The 27183-nt window shown below is 41.4% G+C and overlaps 1 protein-coding gene across 2 annotated transcripts in view; it reads left to right on the forward strand.

The window, feature by feature from the left end:
• Positions 1–26962, forward strand: part of rpa1 (replication protein A1) — a 97664-nt gene extending 70702 nt beyond the window's left edge. For both annotated transcript variants that reach the window (XM_055657648.1, XM_055657649.1), the window contains 6 exons: positions 4434–4582; positions 7401–7530; positions 13485–13661; positions 14234–14341; positions 17730–17816; positions 26465–26962. In XM_055657648.1, coding sequence (XP_055513623.1) covers positions 4434–4582; positions 7401–7530; positions 13485–13661; positions 14234–14341; positions 17730–17816; positions 26465–26569 — 756 coding nt within the window. In that variant the 3' untranslated portion in view covers positions 26570–26962. The remainder of the gene's footprint in view (positions 1–4433; positions 4583–7400; positions 7531–13484; positions 13662–14233; positions 14342–17729; positions 17817–26464) is intronic.
• The last annotated feature ends 221 nt before the right edge of the window (positions 26963–27183 follow it).

The raw sequence follows: 27183 nt of genomic DNA on the forward strand, positions 1-27183 counted from the left end.
TTATTTTTAGTCCAATTCCTCCCTCTCCGTCCCTACCTCCTCCTCTTAATCCCCCCACTCTCTCTCCTCACCTCCCCGGGATCGCGATGTAGGCCACCGCCAGCCCCGTTTTCTCCACAACGTCGGGGATTAAGTTGTACTTGAGGTCGGGGGGGAGGCTGAGCGGCCTGGAGCCGGGGGAGGCCGAGACTGCAGCCGAGACTAGTCCTTGCCCCGAGTCCCGCTCCGCTCCCTTCCCGTGGGCCAGGTGCGGCAGCGCCGCAGCCCCCAGACCTCGCCCCAGCCTCATCGCCGTGGTGATTTTTCGGGTCCCACACACGCGGATGCCGGGCCCACGCAAGGGGCGACTTTCAGTTGTTTTTGGATCTGCACGCGTGGATACCCTCAGTCACTTCCTCCCACCCTCCATAACCCCTCTCCCCTCCCTACCTCCCTCCTCTCCCTCTATCCCCCTTCTCCCCTTATCTCCCTTCTCTAAGATGGCGGACTGCGGGGGTGATGCGCTGTTGTGTATGGCTGCTCCTCCTGCAGTCCGTCCTTTCTCCCTTTTTTATTTTTGTTTTTAGTCCTGTCTGTGGGAACTTTTAATTGGAAGTCTTCTTTTTCTGTGTGGTGGGTGGGTGGGGGGGGGGGGGGGAGAGGGAAACTGTTTTGATCCCAGTCCTACCTGGTCGGAGATGCAGTTTTCTTCCGAACCGCTTCTTCGTCCTCTCTGTGCAGCCTACCATCGAGCTGGAGCAGCGCTGGAGCGACGATTTCCTGCCGGGACTACAGCTTCGCCGGCGGTGCAGATGCTGGGACACCAACACCAACACGGAGCGGGCGATGGCTTACCGGATCGCCTTCGGGTAAGCTCCGGGGCACTGGGAACGCCGACTGCAACATCGCTGAGCTGCGGCTGCAGAGCGTCCAGCCGCGGGCGGGCGGCCCAGGATTTTTACACACACGGGCACCTGTGTCCGAGTTCACCAATGTCAGCGGTCCGGCCAGCGCGGCCTGAGAACTTTGGACATTGCAGTCTTCAGGGAGGAAGCTGCCGCTTCAGTCCAGGCCGCTGAAGAATGTTCACCCGACGCCGATGATCCAGCTTCGCGGCAGAGGGCCTGAGAAAATCGAGTTGGCTGAGGAGGCCACATATAGACCCCGACCTCGGGTGGACTATGAGGGGGAGAGCTGGATATTTTTAGTGCCTTCCCTCACAGTGAATTCTGCTGTGGGGGGACGTTTCATGTTGATTTCTATAGTGTACTGTTCTGTGTCTTTTTTTCTTTTTCTCTTTTTTGTTTTTTGTATGGATATATTGACATTTGGTCTGTTCTATTAATTTAATCAAACTCTGTAAAGCACTTTGGTTCAAATACTGGTTTTGTTGAAAAGTGCTATATAAATAAAGATTATTATTATTATTATTATTATTTATCAACATGAGGACCAAAGTTGTGCCAATGAAAGTCAAAGAAGCCATTATGAGTCTGAGAAACATGAATAAAACTGTTAAAGACAGCAGCCAAACCTTAGGCTTACCAAAATGATTGGTGCATCTTTAAGAAGAAAAAGAGCACTGGTAAGCTTACTAATCGAAAAGGGACTGGCAGGCCAAGGAAGACCTCCATAGCTGATGACAGAAGAATTCGCTCTAATAATAATGACAAATCCCCATACACCTGTCCGACAGTTCAGAAACGCTCTTCAGGAGTCAGGTGTGGATTTGTCAATGACAACTGTCCGCCGAAGACTTCATGAATGGAAATACAGAGGCTACACAGCAAGATGCAAACTATCGGTTAGCTGCTAAAATAGGATGCCCATGTTACAGTTTGCCAAAAAGTACTTAAAAGAGCAACCACAGTTCTGGAAAAAGGTCTTGTGGACAGATGAGACGAAGATTAATAAACACCCATCATTTATTTATTTGCCTCTGCTCCACAGTTTGAGATTTGTAAAAGAAAAAAAAATCACGTGGTTAAAGTGCACATTGTCAGATTTTATTAACGGGTGTTTTTAAACATTTTAGTTTCACCTTTTAGATTAACTTATGTCAGAGTGATGGCAAGAGCAGAGTATGGAGGAGAGAAGGAACTGCCCAAGATCCAAAGCATACCACCTCATCTGTGAAACACGGTGGTGGGGATGTTATGGCCTGGGCATGATGGCTGCTGAAGGTATTGGCTTGCATATCTTCATTGATGATACAGCTGCTGATAGTAGTAGCAAAATGAATTCTGAATTGTATAGACACATCCTATCCACTCAAATTCAAACAAATGCCTCAAAACTAATTGGCCGGCGGTTCATTGTACAGCAGGACAATGATCCCAAACATACTGCTAAAGCAACAAAGGAGTTTTTCAAAGCTAAAAAATGGTCAATTCTTGAGTGGCCAAGTCAATCACCCGACCTGAACCCAATTGAGCATGACCTTTATATGCTGAAGAGAAAACTCAAGGGGACTAGCCCCCAAAACAAGCATAAGCTAAAGATGGCTGCAATACAGGCCTGGCAGAGCATTACCAGAGAAGGCACCCAGCAACTGGTGATGTCCATGAATTGCAGACTTCAAGCGGTCATTGCATGCAAAGGATATGCAACAAAATACTAATCATGACTACTTTCATTTACATGACATTGTTGAGACCCAACCCTTATGGTGCCCTGAAATGGAGGGACTATGTATAAAGACTATAATTTCTACATGGTGAAACCAAAATGGATAAAAATGGCCTTTATTAAAATCTGACAATGCGCACTTTAACCACATGTGATTTGTTCTATTACAAATCTCATTGTACAGTACAGAGGCAAATATATAAATGATGGGTCTTTGTCCCAAACATTATGGAGGGCACTGTAAATGTTTTTAAATGTTAGGAGTCTGGGAATTATCTGCATTTATGAGAACGTGGATTGTGGAACCGTGGTGTTGGTCTAGTGAGCATTGCGGAAAGCAGCAGGAGGCATGTTTTCTAGGGAAAAAAGATTGAAAAAGGAGTAAAGATTGTCACGTTGAGCTTGCTACACCAGAATTGTATGCAGAATTCAGCATTCACTTATAGCAAAGATAAAAGGGTTCACCAATGTGTTAACATGAATAGGGATTGCAGTCGAAAGACCTTGAAAAGAGTTGTGGAGTGCCTATTAAGTGGTGTACACTGATAGATTGTTTCAATAATCAATGAATCCACACTTTAAGGTTACAGGTGACCTCCGTTGGGAAGGAGGTAGAGAAATGTGTTCCGAAAAAGTGTTCTGCATAGATGCGTGCATGAAACTTTCTCCACAAATTCTGCGAGCAAATTTTATCCCATATCTCAAATATTCAGCTCGTGGTTTGTGAATTGTCTAAGGGCAAATTTATGTTGCCCAAATGCCCATAACGTACTGGTTGCTTGTACTGAAGGTTTAGGGAAAAAGGCCAATAATTATTAGGTTGAATTTTTTTTCCACAAATTAAAGTACCAACATTTTTTCCCCGAGTGTATTACATAATTGCTGAAGAAATAAGTGTAGAGCTGCTCCTCGGCCTACGATGGGGTTACGTTCCGCCAAACCCGTCGTAAATCGAAAAAGTCGGAAGTCAGAAACGCAATTAATACAATTCGATCACGTGACCGGAAGTGATGTGCGGCTCGCTGCCATTGCCAAGCGTTTTCTCCATCCTAAAGTCAAAATATCGTAAGTCGAAGCATCGTAAATCTGGGAGCATCTGTAATTAAAGGTTTCTGTGCAAAGAAACATGGAGAAATTGTAACCATGTGCTGTTACGTTGATTCTGCTTTTAGTTTTGTTTGTTGTCACATTTACCAAGGACAGTGAAAAGCTTTTTTGTTGCGTGCTCTCGAGTCAGCAGAAAGACTGCATGATTACAATTATGCCGCTCACACTGCATATATACAGGATAATGGAAATAATCTTTAGTGCAAGATAAAGTCCAGTCCATTTAAGCATAGTCCGAGGATCTCCAAAGAGGCTATATGGTAACTCGCGACCACTCTCTAGTTGGCGATAGGATGGTTCAGTTGCCTGATCACAACTGGGAAGAAACTGTCCCGGAATCTGGGGATGTGAGTTTTCACACTTCTGTACCTCTTGCCTCGTTGGAGAGGGGAGAAGAGGGAATGTCCGGGGTAAGACTTGTCCTTGATTATGCCAGTGGCCTTACTAAGGCAGCGTGAAATGTGGATGGAGCCAAACTAAACTTTAAAAAAATTGTTACATTGTGTGCTATTACATTGTTCTGTGTTTTGCAGATCGGATGGTATTTGATTGAGATGGGATGTTGATGATTTCTAGCTTTTAATGTTGAGAACGCGTTGGACAGTAGTAATCAAGAAGATAAATTTCACAGAACGAAAGTGTTGGCCATTTGATAATTTCTCGGGATTATAGATGGCAGTCTCTGGTCTTCAATTAAAGATTCTTGCTTTATTTTCCAGGCGGAGAAGTTTGATGGATCAGAACAACCAGTGATAGCTGTTAAAGGAGCCCGCCTTTCAGATTTCGGAGGCAGATCTCTGTCTATCTTGAGCTCCAGCACCACCTTGATTAACCCTGACATTCCAGAGGCATTCAAACTGAGAGCATGGTGTGTTTTTGTTCCCTCCTTGATAGTAGTATTTGATTCTTAAAATGTTTTGTGTATATATTATATGAACACTACCAGGTCTGAAGAAGGGTCCTGACCTGAAATGTCCTCCAGAGATATTACCTGACCCACTGACTTGCTCCCACGCTGTTTTTTTTAGTTCCATGTAGAACATTTTTAGTTCATAGTTTAAATGAATCTGGTGCTGGACTGTTGTGCACTTTGTGTTCAATACGTTTGGTTACGACACCTAACATACAGGTGCACTGCTGATCCCTATTCATGTAGATTCAATTATCAAAATTATAAAAGGGAGAAAAATAAATTGCTCGTCTCTAATTTGTTGCTGTGGGGCACTAGAAAATGTGAGCATATTTAATACCTTTCAAAAGTACATACTTTTAATGCTATATCTCATCTGTTGGAAATGGTTTATACAAGTAACCGTGTAGTGCCACTGTTGCTGCATTGACTTTACTGACTTCGACATACAATGCCAACACAGATCTTTCTCAATTGTGATGGTTGTATGTGATGTTTTTCTGAAGGAGATTAATTTTAAACTTTGAATCTAGAGTAGGCCTGCCTGCCATTCAGGAAGTCTGTTGCTGATTAGACTGTAACCAGTTCTACTTTCTCACCTAAACTCTGTTCCCTTTCACATCATTGCTTATTGAGAATCTAAGCAATATTCTTCTATCTCTTTAGCAATATTCAAAGACATTGCTTCCAATTCAAAGACTGCACTTGCATCGCTGGTCTCTTATCTTTGTCCTTGGGAGCTGATTTTATGAGCAACACAAGGCCAAAGAACAGATCAGTAATGTAGAAAAGCATACATTCCTGAAATGTACCTCCCAAATTTTAGAGGGAAAATTTTGTAGCTTTAAACGATGAGTAGCAGGAATTGAATTAATAGTCTGCAACTGTTTTAGATTAGATCTGTGTTAATCTACAGTAGGACCATTTGTCTTGCCAGTAAGTCTGTAAAAATGCCTCCAACTGGCAGTTGGTGTCAATAGTGAAAATCTTTCTTGTAGTTTCCTATCAATAATTCATCTTGCAGGCACACAACACTAGCTTGATTTTTTTCCACTGCCTGCGTGCAACAGTGGGGGTAGGAAAACTGTTTTCAATTTGTGTAATGCATTATATTGATAGATGTAGACATTGAAATCAAACCTAGAAGGATCTTAAAATGATGCTGTCATATTTGGGAAATTGCACTTAAAGGACATTTTGGAGCCAGACGGTTTGAAATTTAGATCACCCTAATGTAAACCCAGCTTTACAGAACACTAACGTGTGATTGCGGAAGTTGGAGCAGTGCTATTTAATTCTGTTGACACCAAGTTGGGTGATTTCCTTGTGGCCTTTTTCAAGGCTTTACTTTGGACTGAAACGTAGAGGTTATGCAAGTGTAGATCAAATGTTAATGGAACTGATTAAAGTAGTTTAAAATTGTTTGAATTTAAATCTCTTTACAAAACAAAATGGTATTTGAAAGCCATTGGCGGTAGATTTTCACTTTTGAGTTATTAACTTGATGCTTGATCTGCACCCGGACCAGGTAACACTCGGGTCTAAATTTGGGACACGGCTCTATAAATCTGAAATCTATAAGTCTGAAGAAAGGTCTTGACCCGAAACATCACTCATTCCTTCTCTCCAGAGATGCTGCCTGTGCTGCTGAGTTACTCCAGCTTTTTGTGTCTATCTTCTCTATAAATGCTTGACTGACTGCTTCTAGTAAGTATTGATTAAGAAAGAACTGCAGATGCTGGGAAAAATTAAAGGTAGACATAAATGCTGGAGAAACTCACCTGCTACGTTTCTCCAGCATTTTTGTCTACCCTAGTAAGTATCGAGAGCTGTTCTATTGTTTTCCACCACACTCAAACCCAACAAACTGCAGGGACATTAGTGCTGACTCGTGGGCAGTTGTAGACTCCTGGGATTTGGGTGAAGATCCACAAGACTTGTTTTGTGCCACCATGGCTGACTTCATTTGTTGCTTCCTAGTGATAAAATAATATCTTTTGCCTACCATTATCTGATACATTGAATCAAGACTCCACTTCACTGAGGATGTGGTGTGTGCTGAGGAATGTGTCTATCTGTCAGAGTATCGCATTCACCTGAATCTTTGTCTTTCTCTGCTGTTCCTCTCTCTGGCTTTTTTCTGTCTTTTGTCTTTTTTTCTCTTTACTGTTATTTTTTCTTTCAGTCTATTTTCTCTCTGTCTCTTTTCTCTCCCCCCCCCCCCCCCCCCCCCCCCCCCCCCCACCAGCTTACACACCCACACACACAATGGCATCATGGCATTCTGGTGTTGGATTGAAAAAAACTCCCAAGATTCCAATTCTTCTTTCCACTTTTAACATGTTGATGAAGGTGTCAGTGTAAACTGAGAACTGAATTTAGGATATGTAGGATACTAGTGCCTGTGGAGTTATGTTGCATTAAAGACTCAATATTGTAGAAAATGGGCATGAAAAGATTGTTATTTTTCCCTGAGTTCTGTGTCACCTGGTCATGTCATTTGCTGTTGGCCCCACATGTGGTGGATTAAACTTGCCATGCAGTCAGTCCAGCATGGACTCGGAAGATTGATTCCTGTAAAAGGTTTTTGCTTTACACGCTGAAACTTAAAAGATTGTAGGATGATCTCTTAAGGTTATAAATATTTCAATGTTTCCACTCCATGGCCATGTTTGAATGCTTAGTGTACTTCAGAGTTTATTGTTTGCATCTAACATTTGTTCGAATTAGGAAATATTCACATTGAGATATTTTACATGTTAACTTTATCATGCAGGTTTGATTCTGAGGGCCGGGTGATGGAAGGGACATCTATTTCTGATGTAAAGGGTGGTTCTATGGGAGGAAACGCAAACTGGAAAGTGATGCTTGAAGTTAAAAATGAAAATTTGGGTCATGGAGATAAGGTGAGTTCAAAGATGGGCTGATTGTTATGAGCCCCAACCCGTCACGATGGTAATTCCAAATATCATCGTTGCGTTATATAACAGTTTCTTGCTGAGAATTTTGAGTGAATTGTATGACTTTGAGGCCGGTGCTGCACCAGAACACTCTTATCCAACTAATTTTGTGTTCCTCTCACTTCAGCCTTTCTTGTCCCCTTCCCTCCTGAATGCTAAACTCGTTTGTTTTAAATTAATTTCTGTGCATGCCTCTGCACATTAATGTACTGCCCGGGTAACAGTTTGGGAGATTGGTCTGTGCATCGCATGCTATTTGCCTCAAGAATATTGTAGTCGTACTGAGCCATTCTTACCTGATCTATGCTTTTTCCACTCATCCACCCAAAAACAACTAATGATTTTTGTGCAGGCTGGCAAGCAAACTTGATTTTTGTTTCCAGGTCGGGGCTTATTAACACACTGCTATAACAAAATACTACGAAGTTGTGATGCTTAAGCTTACTGTGTCTGACCATGTTTGCAGCTGCAATGAATGAGGGCTCGACATTGATATTGTTCACATGGACTTTAACAAGGTAATACATGGTGGACTGGTCTGAAAAGTTATCAAATGGGATCCTGAGATAGCTAACCAAGTGGATACAAAATTGGCTTAAAGGCAGGATACAGAGAGACAGGTGGTTGAGACTTATTTTTCAGATTGGATGCCTAAAACAAGTGGTGTGCTTCAGGAATCGGTGCTGTCCACTGTAGTTCATTATTTGGGTGTGAATGTTGGTGTCACAGGTTAATAAGTTTGCTGATGACACTACAATTGGAATGGATGGTGAAGAAGGTTATCCATGATTCCAACATGATCGTGATCAAGTGGGCCAGTGAGCCAAAGAATAGCAAATTGAGTTTAATTTGGATAAATGCAAGCGTGTTGCATTTTGGCCAAGCAAACCAGGGCTGGACATTTACAATAAATGGAAGGGTCCTGGGGAGTGTTCTAAAAAGGGGACCTGAGGGTGCAAGTACATAGTTCCTTGAAAGTGGCGACACAGTGGACGGTGGTGAAGATGACATTTGGGACTCTTGCCTTCATTGGTTAGGGAGAAGGCTACAGGGGTTGACTGTTGTGCTACAGCTGTATAAGATGTTGATAAGGCCACATTTGCAGAGCTTTATACAGTTTGGTCACTTTGCTGCAATAAGGATTTCATTAAGCTGGAAAAGGGTGCAAATATAGTTTGACATGTTGCTGGGTCTGCAGTATTTGCATTATAAGTGGAGGCATCTTCCTTCCCTGGAGTGCAGGATGCTTAGAAATGCCAATAGTGGTATCAAGAAGTACACACATGAGGTGAATAGTCATAGTTGTTTCCTCAGTAGGAAAGTTTAAAACTAGAGAGTAGTCTAAGGTGAGAAAGGAAAGATTTACCTGAGGGAGTACTATTTACTCAAAGAAGAAGGGGGTTAGGCAGGTATATTTAAAAGATGCTTGATCAGCTACCCAAACAGAAAGGTTTGGTGGGAGAGCCCCAGGTGCAGGCAAGTGGGACCAGTTTAGCCAACTTGGTCGGCAGTGAAGAAAGGGAGATTTATTTTGTCGTTGGTTCGTGTTTATCAGTTTCTCATGATCTAAGTTCATTTTGAAAATCTAAACCATTTGATTTTATCAACCAAACAAGATAATTGTAGTCTTCATCATCCAGCTTTTGTTTTGGAAGAGGAAAGAGTGAATTCAGACGATGAAACTTGTTCTGTGTGTCTGCTTTTGATACCTGGATATTTGCATTTTCACAACAATACAAAACAGTGATTTAACATTGCTTTAAAATTCATCTACTTTGTAATAAATTTTAATTTAGTTTAGAAACAGGCCCTTCGGTCCACCAAGTCCACACGAACCAGCGATCTTCACACACTTACACTATCCTAGAATGAAGCACACTAGGGTCAATTTACAATTATATCAAGCCAATTAACCTACAAACCTGTATGTCTTTGGAATGTGGGGGGAAACCAGAGATCGTGGAGAGGACCTATGCAGGTCACAGGGAGAATGTATAGACAGCACCCATAGTCCGGCATTGTAGGGCAACAACTCTGCTACTGTGCTAAAATGGGAGGACTGTTAATGTAGCATGTTATACTTTGCATCTGGCTCTCATCAGCATTTGGCACTCACCCTCCCAGCTAATGCACTTTGAGGTTTATAGAATGCAAAATAAAAGTTATATACGTTTATTTGATAGTCTTTACTGCCCATCCCACCCATTTCCATTAAACTTTATACAACACATCTTTTTTTCTCCAAACAATTAAAGCATTTTTTATCCAGCATTCCTCCAGATAATATTATAAAATAATTTGGCATAAACGAGAGTCCGTTACCGAATGGTTACATGGTTAGGTTGCATTGTACACCATACACTACTTGGCACTGCACAAAAGTATGAAGCAATTGCCTTTTGAAAGGCTTATTCAAATATATTTATAGAGACAGTAAAAGGCTCAAACAATTCATTTGTTTAGGTACTGTTTTTCTTTCTGTTAAACTCTTATTTAGAGCATTAAAGTTTCAGTTTCCAAGGGATAAGTGGCAAATGTAGATATCTTCAGTGAATAAGTGGGAAAAGGTAATATAGTGTTATTTATTGAAGTCTACTAAATTGCAGACTGACAACTTTATTTGTTTCTCTGCTATAATTGTAGACATTGGCATTAATAATGAATGAAGTTGATACAAATGCAGGCTAAGTGATGGGGCTGCTGGAAGTAGTTTTATTGACAAGAAATCCATGTAGGTGTAATGTAATTGCTTTTTTTAATGTTGTGCACCCATACCTCGGAAATTTTCATTTGGATTGGTTTACTTCAAGGAAGACATTCATTATAGTTTTGCTTTTCGGGGAGGATAATACTTTTTTTTTTCAAACCATGCGCAGGGCTGCCAACCTTCACGCATTGAGCATGGGAATTGCGCATTTCGCCAAATTCTCACACTCTCACACTGATCACAAATTTCTCATGCTCTTTGAAAAACGCGCCGAGGGCCCCAGCTTCAGACAGAGAGCACTGCCAGATGTGAGCGAGGAACTGTTGTCCGTGATGTCTGGATCCCAAAGCTCAGCGCTTCGTGTTTCAGAGTTAGCTAATGTTATTGATTTGTAATTGGCCTGATTTGTAATTAGTTGACAAAACCTTAATTTATTATTCCGGAGTATCCAGGGGGATGGGATAAGTGTAATATTGAAATGACATGCAAGGTGTCAGGCTGTCTCTCACAACATACAGCCCCGATAACTCATTATTTCCTTCAGTTAAATGTTGGGAAGGTAGCACTTGTCATTTGCCACTCAACTATTATGTTTGTTTACCTCACTGACTATTTCTAACCCCCACCTCCCCAAATTCCTTTGACAGGTTGAATAGAAATGTCCCCAATCTTGCTTTTTTATTAAGTGAACATGTAGATGAACATCCTCAAGGAGTGTAATCAGATGGAAACTGATTCAGATGCGATGTTTAAGAGCTTGTTCAAAGAAGGGGCCTATTTTAAAGGAGTGACAGAGATACTTGCAGTGGAATGTGTGAGGAGGCTATTATTTGTCATTAGTTTTAGCTTGAACCAGGATATCTGAAGATTCAGAGTTTAATATAGTAATTGTGCTGATACTGACTCCAACCAACCACGTAATGAATATCATCCATTCCGGAGGTTTTATTTTACTGATGACATTCAAACTTCACTTGGATTTCAATCACTTCAATGTAAAAGTAATTGGGAATGGGGAGCATTGGAACAAAAATTTGCCCTCGGTACATATTAACTAATAGAATAATGTATGCATGTTGGTAGATGTAATCAAAACAATGATCTTTTTATCATTGTAGTGTTATGAATACCACAGAAAATAATGTTATGACAATAGACAATAGGTGCAGGAGTAGGCCATTTGGCCTTTCGAGCCAGCACCGCCATTCAATGTGATCCCCAATCAGTACCCCGTTCCTGCCTTCTCCCCATATCCCCTGACTCCGCTATTTTTAAGAGCCCTATTTAGCTCTCTCGTGAAAGCACCCAGAGAACCTGCCTCCACTGCCCTCTGAGGCAGAGAATTCCACAGACTCACCACTCTCTGTGAGAAAAAGCGTTTCCTCGTCTCCGTTCTAAATGGCTTACTCCTTATTCATAAACTCTGGCCCCTGGTTCTGGACTCTCCCAACATCGGGAACATGCTTCCTGCCTCTAGCGTGTTCAAGCCCGTAACAATCTTATATGTTTTAAGAATGTTCTCTGAAGATCACATTTGAGTGAATAATATTGCGTAAATATATAGTTATTGAACTTTGCATTTCGGAAAAGTACCAGCAGAGAAGAAGACTGCAAGGCACTGAAAATATTGGGGGTGAAAATGATTTCAGGCCAGTCTGTTAGGAAAATGAAGGAAATGGTAACAGAATACTTATACAGTTGAGTGAGTATAATTTCATGGATGAGAAATTGTGTTCAACCAATTGATGACTTCTTTGACAACGTAACTAGCATGTTAGATAACAAGGAAGCCAATGGATGTAGCAAATTTTGTTATACAAAATTTGGTCTGTGAAATGCCCCATAAAAGATTACCGCATTAGATAAGCACCTGAGGACTTGAACGTAATAGGTTTATGTGAGGGCCAGATATATTTTCAGTGCAGAGGGGCTAGGAGCAAGGCTAAGTGCACATCCAGAGTCAAGGCCTGGAATAGTACTAGGTGTGCAGTCAAAGCTGGGACAATGGGAGTGTTCAGCACTGGGAACCTAAGCAGGTAAGCTGCTATGATCAGGGTAGAATAGTGGGCCAGGTGTAAGGCTGGACTCAATGTCAGGAATGAGAAAAGGTATGCAACTGGAGTCGGGGTCAGGAGTAGTACCAGGTGTGCAGTGAGACCCAGGTTGGGCCAAGTGTTTGATTATAATCTGATTTCCATACATGAATATACGAAGATCATTCATGTGCTGCACCTGTTGATCAGAGCCTGGCTCTACTGTGGAATGTAATTAGGAATATAATTTGGCCTAACCTTATTTATAGCTAATCCAATTTAAAGCATAAATATTGCATTCAAGTGTAAGTTAAAAGACTCGCTACAGTATGCACCAGATTGCACAATTTCAAGCTGAAAAATTCAAAAACTCCCTACCAATGGGAGGGGGTCCCTGTCCACCCCCCCACCCCCTGTCACTATGCTCCCTCGGGCTTGGTCTCTTGCAATTTCTCACTCCCTACTCTCGCCCAATGTTGGCAGCCCTGCTTTGCAGCACACCTTGCAACTGATTCACGGACAATAACTGCACGAGGGAATTGTCTTTATTCACCTCAGTTGCCCTTGAGAAAGTGGAAACGAAGTGGAAGGAAAGGCCCACCAAGCACATATATTACTGCTCAAAAGGCCAGAGTTAGAATCCAGTGCAGATGATTCAGTGTGTCCTGTTGAGCACATCTTGTATTAACTTTTAATTTAAACAGTTGCACTCTGATAGTCCTTTGGAAGTTTGTATATACTATTAGTTCAATTGGATGTTATGATTATGCCGTGAAAATTGGCACCCAAGCATTTTGTAATGTGATTGTTTCTCGGCAGCACTATGGCGCAGGTGGCAGACTTGCTGCCTTGGCGCCAGAGACCTGGGTTCGATCCTGATCTCACGTGCTTGGTGTTTTGCGTTTGCTTGCTGTCCTTTTGACCGCGTGGCTTTCCTCTGTGTGCTCTGGTTTCCTCCCACATACCAAAGACATGCGGGTTCGTAGGTTAATTTTCCTCTGTAAATTTTCCCTAGTGTATGGGGAGTGGAGGCGAAAATGGGATCACATAGAATTGGCGTGGACTCGATGGGCAAAAATATATTTTTCCATGTTTTATTGTTCAATCATCAATTGGTCATTTTTTCTCTCATAATCACTCAAATGGTATATCTTCTACAGCCTGATTATTACACAACTGTAGGTACCATTGTGTACCTAAGGAAGGAAAACTGCATGTACCAGGCATGCCCGACTGCAGATTGCAATAAAAAGGTTGTGGATCAACAGAACGGCCTTTACAGGTGTGAGAAGTGTGATCGTGAGTTCCCCAACTTCAAATATCGAATGATCTTATCAGTAAGTATACTTTAAGAACATACTTTTTCCCCGAGGTAAATAAGTTAATTCCTGCACAGGTAGACAACAAATGCTGGTGAAACTCAGCGGCTGAGGCAGCATCTGTGGGGAGAAGGAATGGGCGATGTTTCGGGTCAAGACCCTTATTGCACCGCATAATTTTCTAAGCAAAACACACAGTGCTGGAGGAACTCAGCGAATCAGAGAGAAGCAGGCTTTCTCCCCCATTACAATCAGTGTGAAGAAGGGTCATTAATGAAAACAGTGCCTGTCCATTCCCTCCACACATGCTGCCTGACCTGCTAAGTTCTTCCAGCACTTTGTTTTGCCCAGAATTTCAGCATCTGCAGTTCCAAGTGTCAGCAATTTCTAAGGTTCTGAATGCTTATAATTAGTTCCAAGTTGATGAGTATACAGAATTCAGACGAGCTGACCATGTAGAGTACAAGAAACTCGCCAATTTTACTGTCAGTCTGTTGCTACAGGATGGACGTGTCCTTTACATACAACTGTTAAACATTCTTGTAAAATAGCATTTTAGATGTAAATCAGTCTCTTATTATGTCCTGAAGGTAAATCTCGCAGATTTTGGAGAAAATCAATGGGTAACATGTTTCCAGGAAACAGGAGAGGTAATTCTTGGTCAGAATGCCAATTATCTCGGAGAGTTGAAGGACAAGGTGAGTGTTTATTAGGTTTCTTAAATATATTTTAGTTTCAATTTTTGGACAGGAGCAGCTGAATTTCTATTTTTTCCTTTTGTTTTGGATCATTAATTCTTTTACACTTCTTGCTTTTGAAGAAACTATCAACTTGCACTAGCTTTCCATTCCCAAGGCACTGAGTACCAGTGCTGAAAACTGAGCTCTTGGCTGAGAATATTTGCTTTTTAAAAACCACTATCGTTGAATGAGTGTTTTTGGCATTTCGAAGCTTTGTCCCCATTTGTTCCTGCAGGTTTTAAAGGCCTCAAATGTGCTAATTTATTGAAACAATTGGTCCTGCACATGAAAATTCTGCAAATAATAGTAAGCTGGTATGATAATGCAGCATTTCGAAACGATGCAGAAATTCTCTTGTATTTTCATATACGAAAGGTGGTCTACTTTGCAAAGTTAAGGCAGTAATTTTTCCTGGGTCTTCTGGTTATTACATGAACATCACTTGCTGTTGAACATTCCTCAACTAATTAACTCAAGACCATTTTGCGCTCTCTCAGCGTGTATTTCTATTTTAATTTTTGCTTCCTCCCATCATTTGGTGGATTATTGGTTAAATTCTTTGACTAGTCAGATGCCATAGTCATAGAGGGGAAAATGCTGGTCTTACTCAACGGCATACAGCATCAAAGAGAAAGGAGTTAATGTTTTGAGTCAATGACAATTTCATCCAAACTTGATAAATTGAACATATTTTATGATGCTAATGATAAATGATTTTATATCCTTTCTGATTTTTTTTCTGTTGGTAAGGAGTAGCCAAGGCACAGATAAATATATTGCTGTTGGTAAGGAGTAGCCTGGGGCACAGATAAATATCTTGCTGGTGATCCCTGTGACATGAACACCTGACAAATGGACATCCTACATACAAATGAACTCCCATAATATTGTTCAATTCAAAAGTCCAATATATGTGCATGCTATTCTTATAGATAGCCAAAGTTTTCTCTCCATTTTTAGTAGTTCAGTTTAGCATTAACGCATGGAAACAGTTCCTTCAGCCTACTAGTCCACACCGACCACCAATCACCCTGTACACTAGTTCTATCCTACACTCCTGGGACGATTTACAGAAGCTAATTTATAGAAGTCAATTAACCTACATACCTGCAATGACTTTGGAATGTGAGAGCAAACCGGAGCACCTGGAGAAAACCACGCTGGCACAGGAAGATCGTACAAATTCCATACAGACACCATCTGTGGTCGAGGTCAATCCCAGGTCTCTAGTGCTATAAGGCAGCAACTATCGCTGCACCACAGTACCATCCTAGTAGTTCTTTCTCATCAATTTTATTATGTACTTTTGGTTCATGACAATACTGTCAAGGTGTGGTTACCATATTGAGTGATATTTGTGCATTTTCTGATTTATGGGGTGAAAAATCAATTCCTGGATATCTGTAAAAGCAGAATCCATTTGTTACCCAGGGAAGGAGCGTACAGCCAGATCGTAAAGTGTCAGCCACTTTCTTTCTGGCTTACTTTCATCTCCTGGGAGCAGCCCTCTCTAATCTTCTAAGTCTATGAAATCCAAACATGGCAAACCAGTGCAAATAAAACAATATTTCTAGCCTAGTATTTTAAGGCTCTCTGTGTATACATATGCGGAACTGATGCCAGAGTGGATATTGTCCCCTCTGTGAGATGGTGTTCATTCTTAGTACCTCCTTTTTCAGCTAACATCAAAAATGGCTGGAGCCCAATTCTCTTCCTGTTGAATTCTTGAAAGCGAATAGTAAATGAAAATGGATCACTGATATAAAGGACAGCTTTTAAAGAGTATATTCAAGGCAGTTCCATCAAAAGGTCCCTTGTCAACTTCTCCTTGCCTTTGGCTAGTCGGTATTGTACTTCTGGCACTTAGTTTCAGCTCTTATTTTTCTGGATTCTTACCTTTAACTTGGCATAGTTTTGGGATTGAATTGCAGAGTAAATATTGTTCAAACTGTTGCAAAATCCCTGCACATATGTCCACTTCTGTTATACATAAAAGTGCTGGAGTAACTCAGTGGGTCAATCAGCATCTGTGAAGGGAATAGTTAGGTGGAGTATCAGATCTGAAGAAGGGTCACGATCCAAAACTGCCTCCATAGATGAAGCTTGACTTACTTCAACATTTTGTATTTTGTTCGAGATTTCAGCATTAGCAGTTCCTTGTATCTTCACTTGTTTTAGTTTAGTTTGGAGATACATTGTGGAGATAGTTTAATTTGGAGATGCACTTCAACCCACCGAGTCCGTGCCAACCAGCGATCCCTGCACGCTAACACTATCCTACGCGTACTAGGGACAATTAACAATTTTTACCAAGCCAGTTAATCTAAACCTATACCTCTGAAGTCTGGGAGAAAACCGGAGCTCCTGGAGAGAACCCACGCAGGTCATGGGGCGAATGTACAAACTCTGTACAGACAGCACCCATAGTCGGGAATGAACTCGGGACTCTGACGCTGTAAGGTAGCAACTCTGCCGCTGCGCCACCGTGCCGCCCAACTTGTATTGTTATTTTAAAGTGTACTTTCTATTTGTGATATTCCACCCCCCAACTTGTGCCTTTTCATTTGGGTATAGAAAGATGTAAGGTCAGAAAATATTCAAGAAGGTAAAACAGCTATTGATCTCAAATTGGCATTGGTCACCAAACGAGTTAAACTGGAAATACATTTTATGTGGGTAAAGTTTTCCAGTTATATAACGCATTTCCTTCATTTATTTGAACAATTTGGAAAAAATATTCTGTAGTGTTTTCTGGCATTCATGCAAATAGTTGAATATTTTTTAGCTTGGTGGCATTACTGGAATAACGGGTGTCAGTATGATCTTGAGTTATAGTTTCTGCATTCAGCGCTCATGCTCGTATAAATACAAAACCAACGAGGCAGAAATGACAGGGTAATAAATAAAACATAATTAAAGTGAAATATGATTGTAGTGGGTGCAGAAGTATATCCAGCTGCTCGGTGATATTTTTCTGGTTTGGGGCTGGGGTTAGAGTCTTTATCACAATGCATTAAAAATAACGAGGATGGCTGGCCCTTGTAGATTCCCACTGGTTTGTGAATAGATCTAGAGAGGATTTGCAAGATGTACCTGGTCTGTCGTTTCCTGTCCCCTCTTTCCCAGTACTCTGGAGTCTAGATGCATCCTCAACATATTCAAAGCTCATGGTGATGAAACTTAATAAACATGCTCAAAATCTTCTAAAATATGGTTCATTTGGTTGCCTTTCTTCCCAACATCCAGGATGCTATTTGTTATGTCAAGTTGCATTTTTTTTTGGGGTCGTCAACATTTTGAACTTTTCATGATTTAATTATGCTATACTTTTAAAATTTCTCTACAGAATGAACAAGCCTTTGAAGAAATTTTCCAGAGTGCAAACTTCCAGACCTACATCTGCAGAATCCGTGTCAAACTTGAAACCTACAATGTAAGTGTATTAATCTAGAGTAGGTTTTAAATAATATTGATTTTTTTTTCAATAAGATGTACTATTGGCAGGGTAGTCTGTGATGAAAAAATAGCAGTAAAGGAGTCCTGTAATGCTAACGTCTGATGATTTAACTTCCCAGTTGAGTTTACAAGCATTTGACATGAAGAGATGATTGTGACACTTTATTGATTGGAATCAAATTAACAATAATTCATTAATTTTGTGAATTTTGTGCATCTGTTCCCAGGATAGAAATGTCGAAGACTAGAGGGCATAGCTTATGTTGGGGGGTGGGTGGGGGGGCGGTGGGTTTAAAGGTGTATGCTTTGTTTTAGAGAGTGGTGAGTGCCTGGAATATGCTGCCATGGGTGTTGGAGGACTTGGATATGATAGTGGCATTTGGGTAGGCGCCTGGATATGGAAGGATTAGAATTATGCGCAGGCAGATGAGATTAGTTTAACTTGGCATCATGTTCGGCACAGAGATTGTGGGTCAAAGAGCCTGTTCTAGGTTACATTTCTGCTTATTACCCCTAGTTCCACAGATGGATATCATGGAAAGAGTGCCTGCTCAACTCGACTCCATTCCTTTAAAGTCTGACACATAACAATTTCCCAAATTATTTGACTATCCCATTGCTAAGACCTTCTACAAGCCCTCTAAACCAAACTAGATCTGTTCAATATTGTAATTTTTACATTAATTCCCACGCACCAACAGCCAGTCTTTTTATCCCAGTTCTTATGTACTTCTGATTTTGTTGAAGATTACTCTGTGGGGTCACTCCATCATTCATGTCTGACATCCTCTCACCTTTAACAAATAACTATTGGGGAAGTAAATGGAGACTGTTATTACTCAAGCCTGTTTCTCTGTTCAAGTGTGAGTAGATTGATTGTCCATCTCACGTCCATTCTTCTGCCTTGTTGAGTTTAGAAATGTAGCATGACCCTTCCATGAGTCCACGACAACCATCGATCACCCGTTCACACTAGTTCTACGTTATCCTGTTTTCTCATCCGCTCCCTACCCACTAGGGTCAATTTACAGAGGCCTACAATTAACGTACAAACCCACACGTTTTTGAGAAGTGGGAGGAAACCAGAACACCCAGAGGAAACTGGCGCAATCGCGGAGAATGTACAAACTCCACGCAGACAGCACCTGAGGTCAGGATTGACCCAGGGTCTACCGCTGTGAGACAGCAGCTCTACCAGCTGCATCACTGTGCCGCCCTTATGAGAATTCCCATATCAGTAATTCCCTTGGTTTGCATGTACCTTATGCAGCATTCATAAATCTCCAGACAAAGGTTCATAAACCTCTGGTTTGGAAAAAAAAGCTAATCAAAATCCTTAATAATTGAAACTTAGCTCTGAGCATGCACCCTCCTCCAGCAAGAGGATATGGCACTGAGCATCAACTCTCCCTTTCATAGTTTGTCGTGTTCGAAAAGGTCTTCTGCTATGATGCGATTTGAAAAGGCTGTTTTCAGCACAAGATATTAACTATGGAAGTTGCTCTGAAAAGAAATCTTCACCATTGTGCACATTTTTTTTGCCAACTACAGTTTCCACCACCTGCTGGGAAATCTATGCATCTGCTGGATTGCATTAACTTTGCTGGAGAGTCCTGCTGAATGTTTAGTGTCAGCAACTGTCCTTGAAATTGCTGCTAGCATAAGTTAACCAAAAGACGGAGATGAATCTCAGTGAATCTTGAATGTTTAAATTGAAGATGCGGTGAACCCAGTAAGATCCGAGACTCAGAGCACAAGATCAGCTGTTTAGAGCTGAGAAATGTCTTCTGTCCCTTTAACATTCAGGGCAATAGTTACTCGATCATGAATATGTATAACTGCAATCAAAAGTATTGCCTAATATCAAGGGAACGGATTTTGGAAATGGAGCAGGAAAGAAGTGTTGAGCTACAAGATCAACCATTTATAGTTTAGGAGGCTCAAAATTGCTCCCTCTCCACTACCTTGGTCAAAAAGAAATGTAGGAAAATAGTCTGAAGAAGGGTCTCGACCCAAAACGTCACCTATTTCCTTTGCTCCATAGATGCTGCCTCACTCGCTGAGTTTCTCCAGCATTTTTATCTGCCTAGGAAAATAGACTTGTCATATTTGACCTCAAATATTGAGCAGTTGATTTAAAAGTTGAGATTTTACAATTGTTTTCCACTCTACCCTCAAACTTTTGTTTATGGCTTTTCCTCCTCATCTTTTATCTCTTCGCTATGTTTAATTGTATTGATTTTTCAATCTTTGTACAGTGTATTTTTGCAGTCCATCAAGATGTTGCTGCCTCTTCCAGGTTTTGTTCTTGCTTGTACTGATAACGATTTGTTTTATCTTGTGCTGCTCTCTGCACTCCTGCCTACATTGTCGTCACCAGTTTATCACCTCCAGGTTCCCGCCATTGGTCACAGGATAATATTCGGGCTTTTAGCCTTGATTTATTCTTGTTTTGGATTTCATGTTTTTCATCCCGTGTCCATAATGTTAATGCATACCCAGGTCAACAGACAGCCGATAGCATAGTGAGCAATCAAGCTAAGACTCCACTGTAATTGTGCCTTTCTCGTTTTATTGTGCCCCTGAGTGATCATCCTGACATTAAAAGGCGCCACCATGGTAGACTATGAATTCAGCTCTAACTCCCAAAAGTTTATTGAATAGTTGCAAGCCATCAACATGCCTTTAATAACTACTGTGAAATATCACTTTCTCCAAGTGCACCAAGACGGCACGGCGGTAGAGTTGCTGCCTTACAGCGGCAGAGATCTAGGATCGTTCCTGACTAGGGAGGCTCTGTATGTAGTTTGCACATTCTCTATGTTACCACATGGGTTTCCTCCCATACTCCAAAGACGTGCAGATTTGTAGATAGACCCAAAAAGCTGAAGTAACTCAGCGGGACCATCTCTGGAGAGAAAGAATGGGTGACGTTTTGGGTCGAGACCCTTCTCCAGAGCAGTAGGTTCCTTGGCTTCTGTAAATTGTCCCCAGTGTACAGGATGGAACCAGTGTACGGTGTGATTGCTGGTCGGCGAGGACTCGGTGCACCGAAGGGCCTGTGTCCGCGTGGTATCTCTAAAGTAATGCCTAAAACACATCAAATGGCAGTTCATCTTCGTGGAAGCTACCTGGTGAACTTGCACTAACTCAACTTTGATAAGAACGAATTTGCAGGCTGCTCACTATAAAACACCTTGAACAAACCAAAAGGTTTGGGCCCGCGGTAGGCACTAATTTAAATAAAATTATTAAACTATATAATATCCCATCAAAATTAATTAGGATGCAGTATGAATTTTTAATCCCACGTGGAATGTTGCCAATGCCATGATATATGTTTTTTTCTGTCTTCAAACAATGCTGTCAATTTTAGAATGTACTCTGATTATAATGCGCAAAAGCAGGTTTCGAGGTTATGTTGGTATCCACTTTATTTTTCATCCTTTAATTCAAAGGCTGCTCCTCGGCTCTCCAAATGCACTTGATGAATCAAAACATTTTTTTCACAATTCTGTCAGATCCTATAATGTGCCAATTCTTAAGTGCATCCATATCCCAAATGACTCTCTTGGGCTAAGCCCATTAATTTGGGACCTTGTTGTTTAATTCAGAGCTTGGCTTTCTATACCAGATCTGTTAAATCAATGTCCTTTACGGTGTTTGAAATGTTGCCTGCTTTGTGTTCTGCGCTACATGGTAAGCTGCTCTGGAAGGTTAGATTGCTTGGCATCTAATGAGAGCTCGTGAATTAGATCCATAATTTGTTTGATGGTAAGAATAGAGGGTGATGGTGAAAGGTTGTTCTTCAGACCAGAGGTCTGTGACAGAGTGTGTCTCGTGAGCTTATCATTTGTCATCTATATCATTCGACTTGGATGATACATAAAAGACATGGTTAATAAGACACTAAAATAGATGGCATCATAGACAGTGATGAAAGCTATCAGGTATTACAGCAGCTTCTTGAGCTGAGTAACTGGGCCTCGGAATGGCAAATGGAGTTTAATTCAAAGTGAGAAGTATTGCATTTTGAGGTCAAACTAGGGTAGGACTGATCGGTAGGGCCCTGGGTTGTGCTGTAGAATGGAGTGACCTAGAAACATGTGTACATAGTTCCCTGAAAGTGTCATCACAGATAGACTGGGTGGTGAAGAAGGCATTTGGCATGCTGACCTTCATCAATCGGGGCACTGAGTGCAGTTGTTGGGATGTTATGTTGCAGTTTGAGTGAAATGATGGTAAGGCCGCATAAGGAGTATTGTGTTTTGTTTTGGTGACCCTGCTATAGGAGCAATGCCATTACCAGGCTGTAAAGAAGGCGGAAAACATTTGAGGATGTTGTCCGGACCTGAGGGCATAAATTATTGGGAGAGGTTGGGCAGCCAAATATTTTATTCCTTGGATCATATGAGACCAATGGGTGACTATGGAGAGGTGTATAATATCATGAAGAGTATAATTAGTGTAAATGCACATGGTCTTTTTTGTGTGGTTGGGTAATTTAGAACAAAAAGCAAGGGTTGATGTGATGGGGGAAACATTTAATAGGAACCTGAGGGGCAATGCTTTCACACAGAAGGTGTTGCGTAATGGAAAGGGCTGCCAGAGCAAGTGGTGAGGCAGGTATAATAACATTTAAGACATTTGGGCAAAAACTGTGCATTCAAAAAGTATTCTGACCCTTTCATTTTTTCCACATTTTGTTACGTTACAGCCTTATTCTAAAATGGATTAAGTTCATTTTTTTATCATCAACCTACACACAATACCCATATTTTAAAAAGTGAAAGCAGGTTTTTAGAAATGTTTGCAAATTAATTAAAAAGAAACAACTGAAATATCACATTTACATAAGTATTCAGACCCTTACTCAGTACTATGTTGAGGCACCTTTGGCAGCCACAGGTCTTCTTGGGTATGATGCTACAAGCTTGACGCACCTGTATTTGGGTAATTTCTCCCATTCTTCTCTGCAGATCCTCTCAAGGTCTGTCAGGTTGGATGGGGAGCGTCGATGCACAGCTATTTTCAGGTCCCTCCAGAGATGTTCGATCGGGTTCAAGTCCGGGCTCTGGCTGGACCACTCAAGGACATTCACAGACTTGTCACGAAGCCACTCCTGCGTTGTCTTGACTGTGCTTAGGGTCGTTGTCCTGTTGGAAGGTGAACCTCCTCCCCAGTCTGAGGTCCAGAACGCTCTGGAGCAGGTTTTCATCAAGGATCTCTCCTGTACTTTGCTCCGTTCATCTTTCCCTCAATCCTGACTGGTCTCCCAGTTCCTGCCACTTAAAAACATCCCCTCAGCATGATGCTGCCACCACCATGATTCGTCGTAGGTATGGTATTGGCCAGGTGATGAGCGGTGCCTGGTTTCCTCCGGACGTGATGCTTGGCATTCAGGCGAAAGAGTTAAATCTTGGTTTCATCAGACCAAAGAATCTTGTTTCTCATGCCTTTTGGCAAGCTCCAAGCAGGCTGTCATGTGCCTTTTACTCAGGAGTGGCTTCCGTCTGGCCACTATAACCAAAAGGCCTGATTGGTGGAGTGCTGCAGATGTAGTTGTCCGTCTGGAAGGTGTTCCTATCTCCACAGAGAAACTCTGGAGCTCTGTCAGAGTGACTATAAGGTTCTTGGTCACCTCCCTGACAAAGGCCCTTCTCACCCGATTGGTCAGTTTGGCCAGGCGGCCAATTCGATGAAGAATCCTGGTGGTTCCAAAGTTCTTCCATTTAAGATTGACGGAGGCCACAGTGCTCTTCGGGATCTGCCATGCTGCAGAAATTGTTTTACACCCTTCATCATATCTGTGTCTCGTCACAATCCTGTCTCGGAGGTCTATGGACAATTCCTTTGTTTTTATGGCTTGGTTTTTTTCTCTGACATGCACTGTCAACTGTGGGACCTTATATAGATAGGTGTGTGCCTTTCCAAATCATGTACAATCAATTTAATTTACCACTGGTGGACTCCAATCAAGTTGTAGAAACATCTCAAGGATAATCAATGGAAACAGGATGAACCTAAGCCTAATTTTTAGTGTCATAGCAAAGGGTCTGAATACTTATGTAAATGTGATAGTTCAGTTATTTATTTTTAATTACTTTGCAAACATTTCTAAATACTTGTTTTCGCTTTTTCATTCTGGGTAAAATGAATTTAATCCATTTTAAAATAAGGCTGTAACGTAACAAAATGTGGAAAAAGTGAAGGTCCGAATACTTTCTGAATGCACTGTACATAGATAGCAAGGGCTTAGAGGGTAAGTAGGACTAGCTTAGATAGGCACCTTGGGCAGCATGCACTAGTTGGGCCAAAGGGCCTGTTTCCGTGCTGCATGGACGCTTCCTTTCCTCTTTTCTTTTCCCTTGCCTTACTGTAGCCTTGACTATAATCCATGCCTTTTAAAACAAAGATTGTTTCTCTAATGCCATTCTATCTAGTCTCTCAGCTTCCAGAGCTCCATACAGTGCAACTCATTCTGAATGCTGCTACCATCCACATCTTTACTCACTTGGAGCCCTACATTACAGCTCATTTATTCATATTTCAGTTTCAGAATCTTTTTTTTTTTACTTCCAAATCCCTTTGAGGTCTCAATGTAATATGTCTGTTTTAGCCAAGTTCTATGCCTCTACTAGCTTTTCTGATCAACTAGTTTTCCTATCCTTGGATCTACCCTCTTTAATCTCTGTGCATACGTGGAACTGCAGATGCTGGATTGCAAATCAAGGACGCCCTGTGCTGGATTAACTCGGCGGGCAAGACAGTATCTCTGGAGAACATGGATAGATGATGTTTCGGTTCTGAAGAAGGTACTGAGCTGAAACGTCACCTATCCATGGTCTCCAGAGATGCTGCTTGACCTGCTGAGTTACTCCAGCACTTTGTGCAAACGAGCATCTGCTGTTCCTTGCGTTCACATTTTACTGTTGTACTGTGAAATCTCCTCATGGTATACCGACCGTGAAGAAGTTCTCCTCTCTCCGATGGAAGTGTTGTGAGAGCCCCCCTTACTGCTGCCATTCGGTGATCCCTGCTGCTCTCCTGCTCCACGGCCATGTTCTGAACCGGATTTGCCTCCACAGCCATATGTTCAACCACCATCTCCTGCCTCGTCGCTTCCATGATTTCTGAATATTCAGACAACAGATTATCAGTCTGCTTGAGCATCTCGACCTGTAGCGTCACCTGTCCATTCCTTCCACAGATACTACCTGACCCACTGAGTTCTTCCAGCACTTTTTATACTCGAGTCTCACAGGATATCAGTGTTTTACAGCACTCCTATCTGTGCATGCACGCAATTCCTTGCATGTTGCAAGTAGTTTATGTGCGTGTGTATCACTTTACTTCAACAGCTTAGGTTTTTGTAGTATGTACAGAACACAAAATTGATGGGCCGAATGGCCTAATTCTGCTCCAAGAACACATCAACATAATAATTTCAAGGAATTTGAAAATGTTTAACAAATAAAACAATTTTTATTTATATTTATATAAATGTATATAAAATATAAATTAAAAATATTTTTTTTTTTAAATGGTTTTATTTGATAAAACTTTTCAAATTCATATATGTATCTCTCCAAAGTGTTAATTATTCATTGCTGTAAACCTTGTACTGGTTTTCTAGCAATCATAGGTCCCACTGAATGAATCTTTGCCAAGAGCCCTAATAAGAAAACATGTCTTCTAGCCAGACCTTAATCCCCCCTCTGGCCCCCTCATTTGCCATTGTTCTCCACTACTGCTTAGTTAAAAACAAATCCTGTGTTTTCTTTAGTGTGTGCTGTCGTAAAGAATCATGGAGGCTTTTATAAAGCAGTACACAATGTAAGATTGCTCGACATAAGGGTTTAAATTTGGACCAGTCGTACTGGCGAAACAAGGCCAAGAACAAGGACAAGAATGGCTTTAATATTTAGTGAGAAACTGCTGGTGGTTACTATATAAAACATGTCCTATGGTCCAAATGTCCATGCTGACTAGCGATCACCTGTATACTAGTTCTATCCTACACACACTAGGGACAATTTACGAAAGCCAACTAGCCTAGAAACCAGCATGCCTTTAGAGTGTGGGAGGAAACCAGAGCACTTGGAGAAATGCATCCAAACGAAAGTCCGATAAAGTTGCTCCTTGGCTCCCTGTCCCTTATACTCGTGCCCTGTTACAACCTGAATGTGGCAAATGGTGGTGGAGGCATGGGCTTGGTTCCTGTTCCCACCAGAAACTCTGTTCAGAAGGTTGACTGACGGCTTTAATTGCACCTGACTTTACAATGTTTGAAGGAGACGAGTCTTTTGCACAGGCTAGTAATTTTTGAATATAGCAGAGCTTGAACCTCTAAGGAATAAGTCAGAGTATTGGAACTACAAGTGTTTGGGGTAAATCGTGACTTCGGCCAACTTGTTAAAGTGCAGCAATTTGCGGGAACATTTTACACCGGCAGCCACTCTTTAGAAGTAGATTGAGTGAGACAAAACACCACCTCTTGTTATCTTTTATGTGCATTAAGAGGATTTTATTGCAAGTTGAACAACTGGAGGTGATCTATGATAATAAGGCAATGAGAGCAAGTCTGTGATATAGATTTTAATTGTTTCTGGTTCGTATTTGCAGGATGAATCTCGCATCAAAGCGACAATGATGGATGTGAAACCAGTGGACCATAAGGAGTACAGCAAGAGGCTGATAATGAATATTAGGAAACATGCAGCTACATAAGCTTACTGAATGCTGAGTAGATGTGAAGAATGAGCGCCAGTGGAAACCGGGGTGCTTCAGATATTCAATTAAATATACTTTCTTTCGTGCTTTGAAAATGGAAGACTATTTTAATTTGGGATCGGTTGCAGAATTCTGCGTTTCCAGAATGACAGTAGAATTGCTAGCCGTGTGATTTATAGAACTAGAGGTGCCGAATTCTGATCAACTTGTGCTAAATGACGAGACGGAATTTGCATCTGTGTAAATAGGCTTTCCTACCGTGGTATAGTTAACCTATGCAGGATAGACAATAAAGCCATCGATCCCCCCCCACACTCACATCCTTCCACTTTCATACTTGCACAACTTATTTCAGTTCAACTCTGTAATAAACATTGATGATAAACTTAAGAGATTGAAGTGTTTTTGTTTGAATGGTCTCGTTTCGAAACAACGATTTGTTGATGAAAATGATGTACAGCAGCCGATTTTGTAATGTTTGCTGTTGATGTCTTGTGGCATCAAAAATATGTTTTCTCTTCGACGTTCTTTCCTACTCAATCTTCCTGTGGTCTCCTGTTTATTCAGCTTTATTTTCTCTGTTATCAGTGGCTCAGTGAGTCAGAAAGTCA

Source organism: Leucoraja erinacea, chromosome 28, assembly GCF_028641065.1.
Source record: "Leucoraja erinacea ecotype New England chromosome 28, Leri_hhj_1, whole genome shotgun sequence".
Lineage (NCBI taxonomy): Eukaryota > Metazoa > Chordata > Chondrichthyes > Rajiformes > Rajidae > Leucoraja > Leucoraja erinaceus.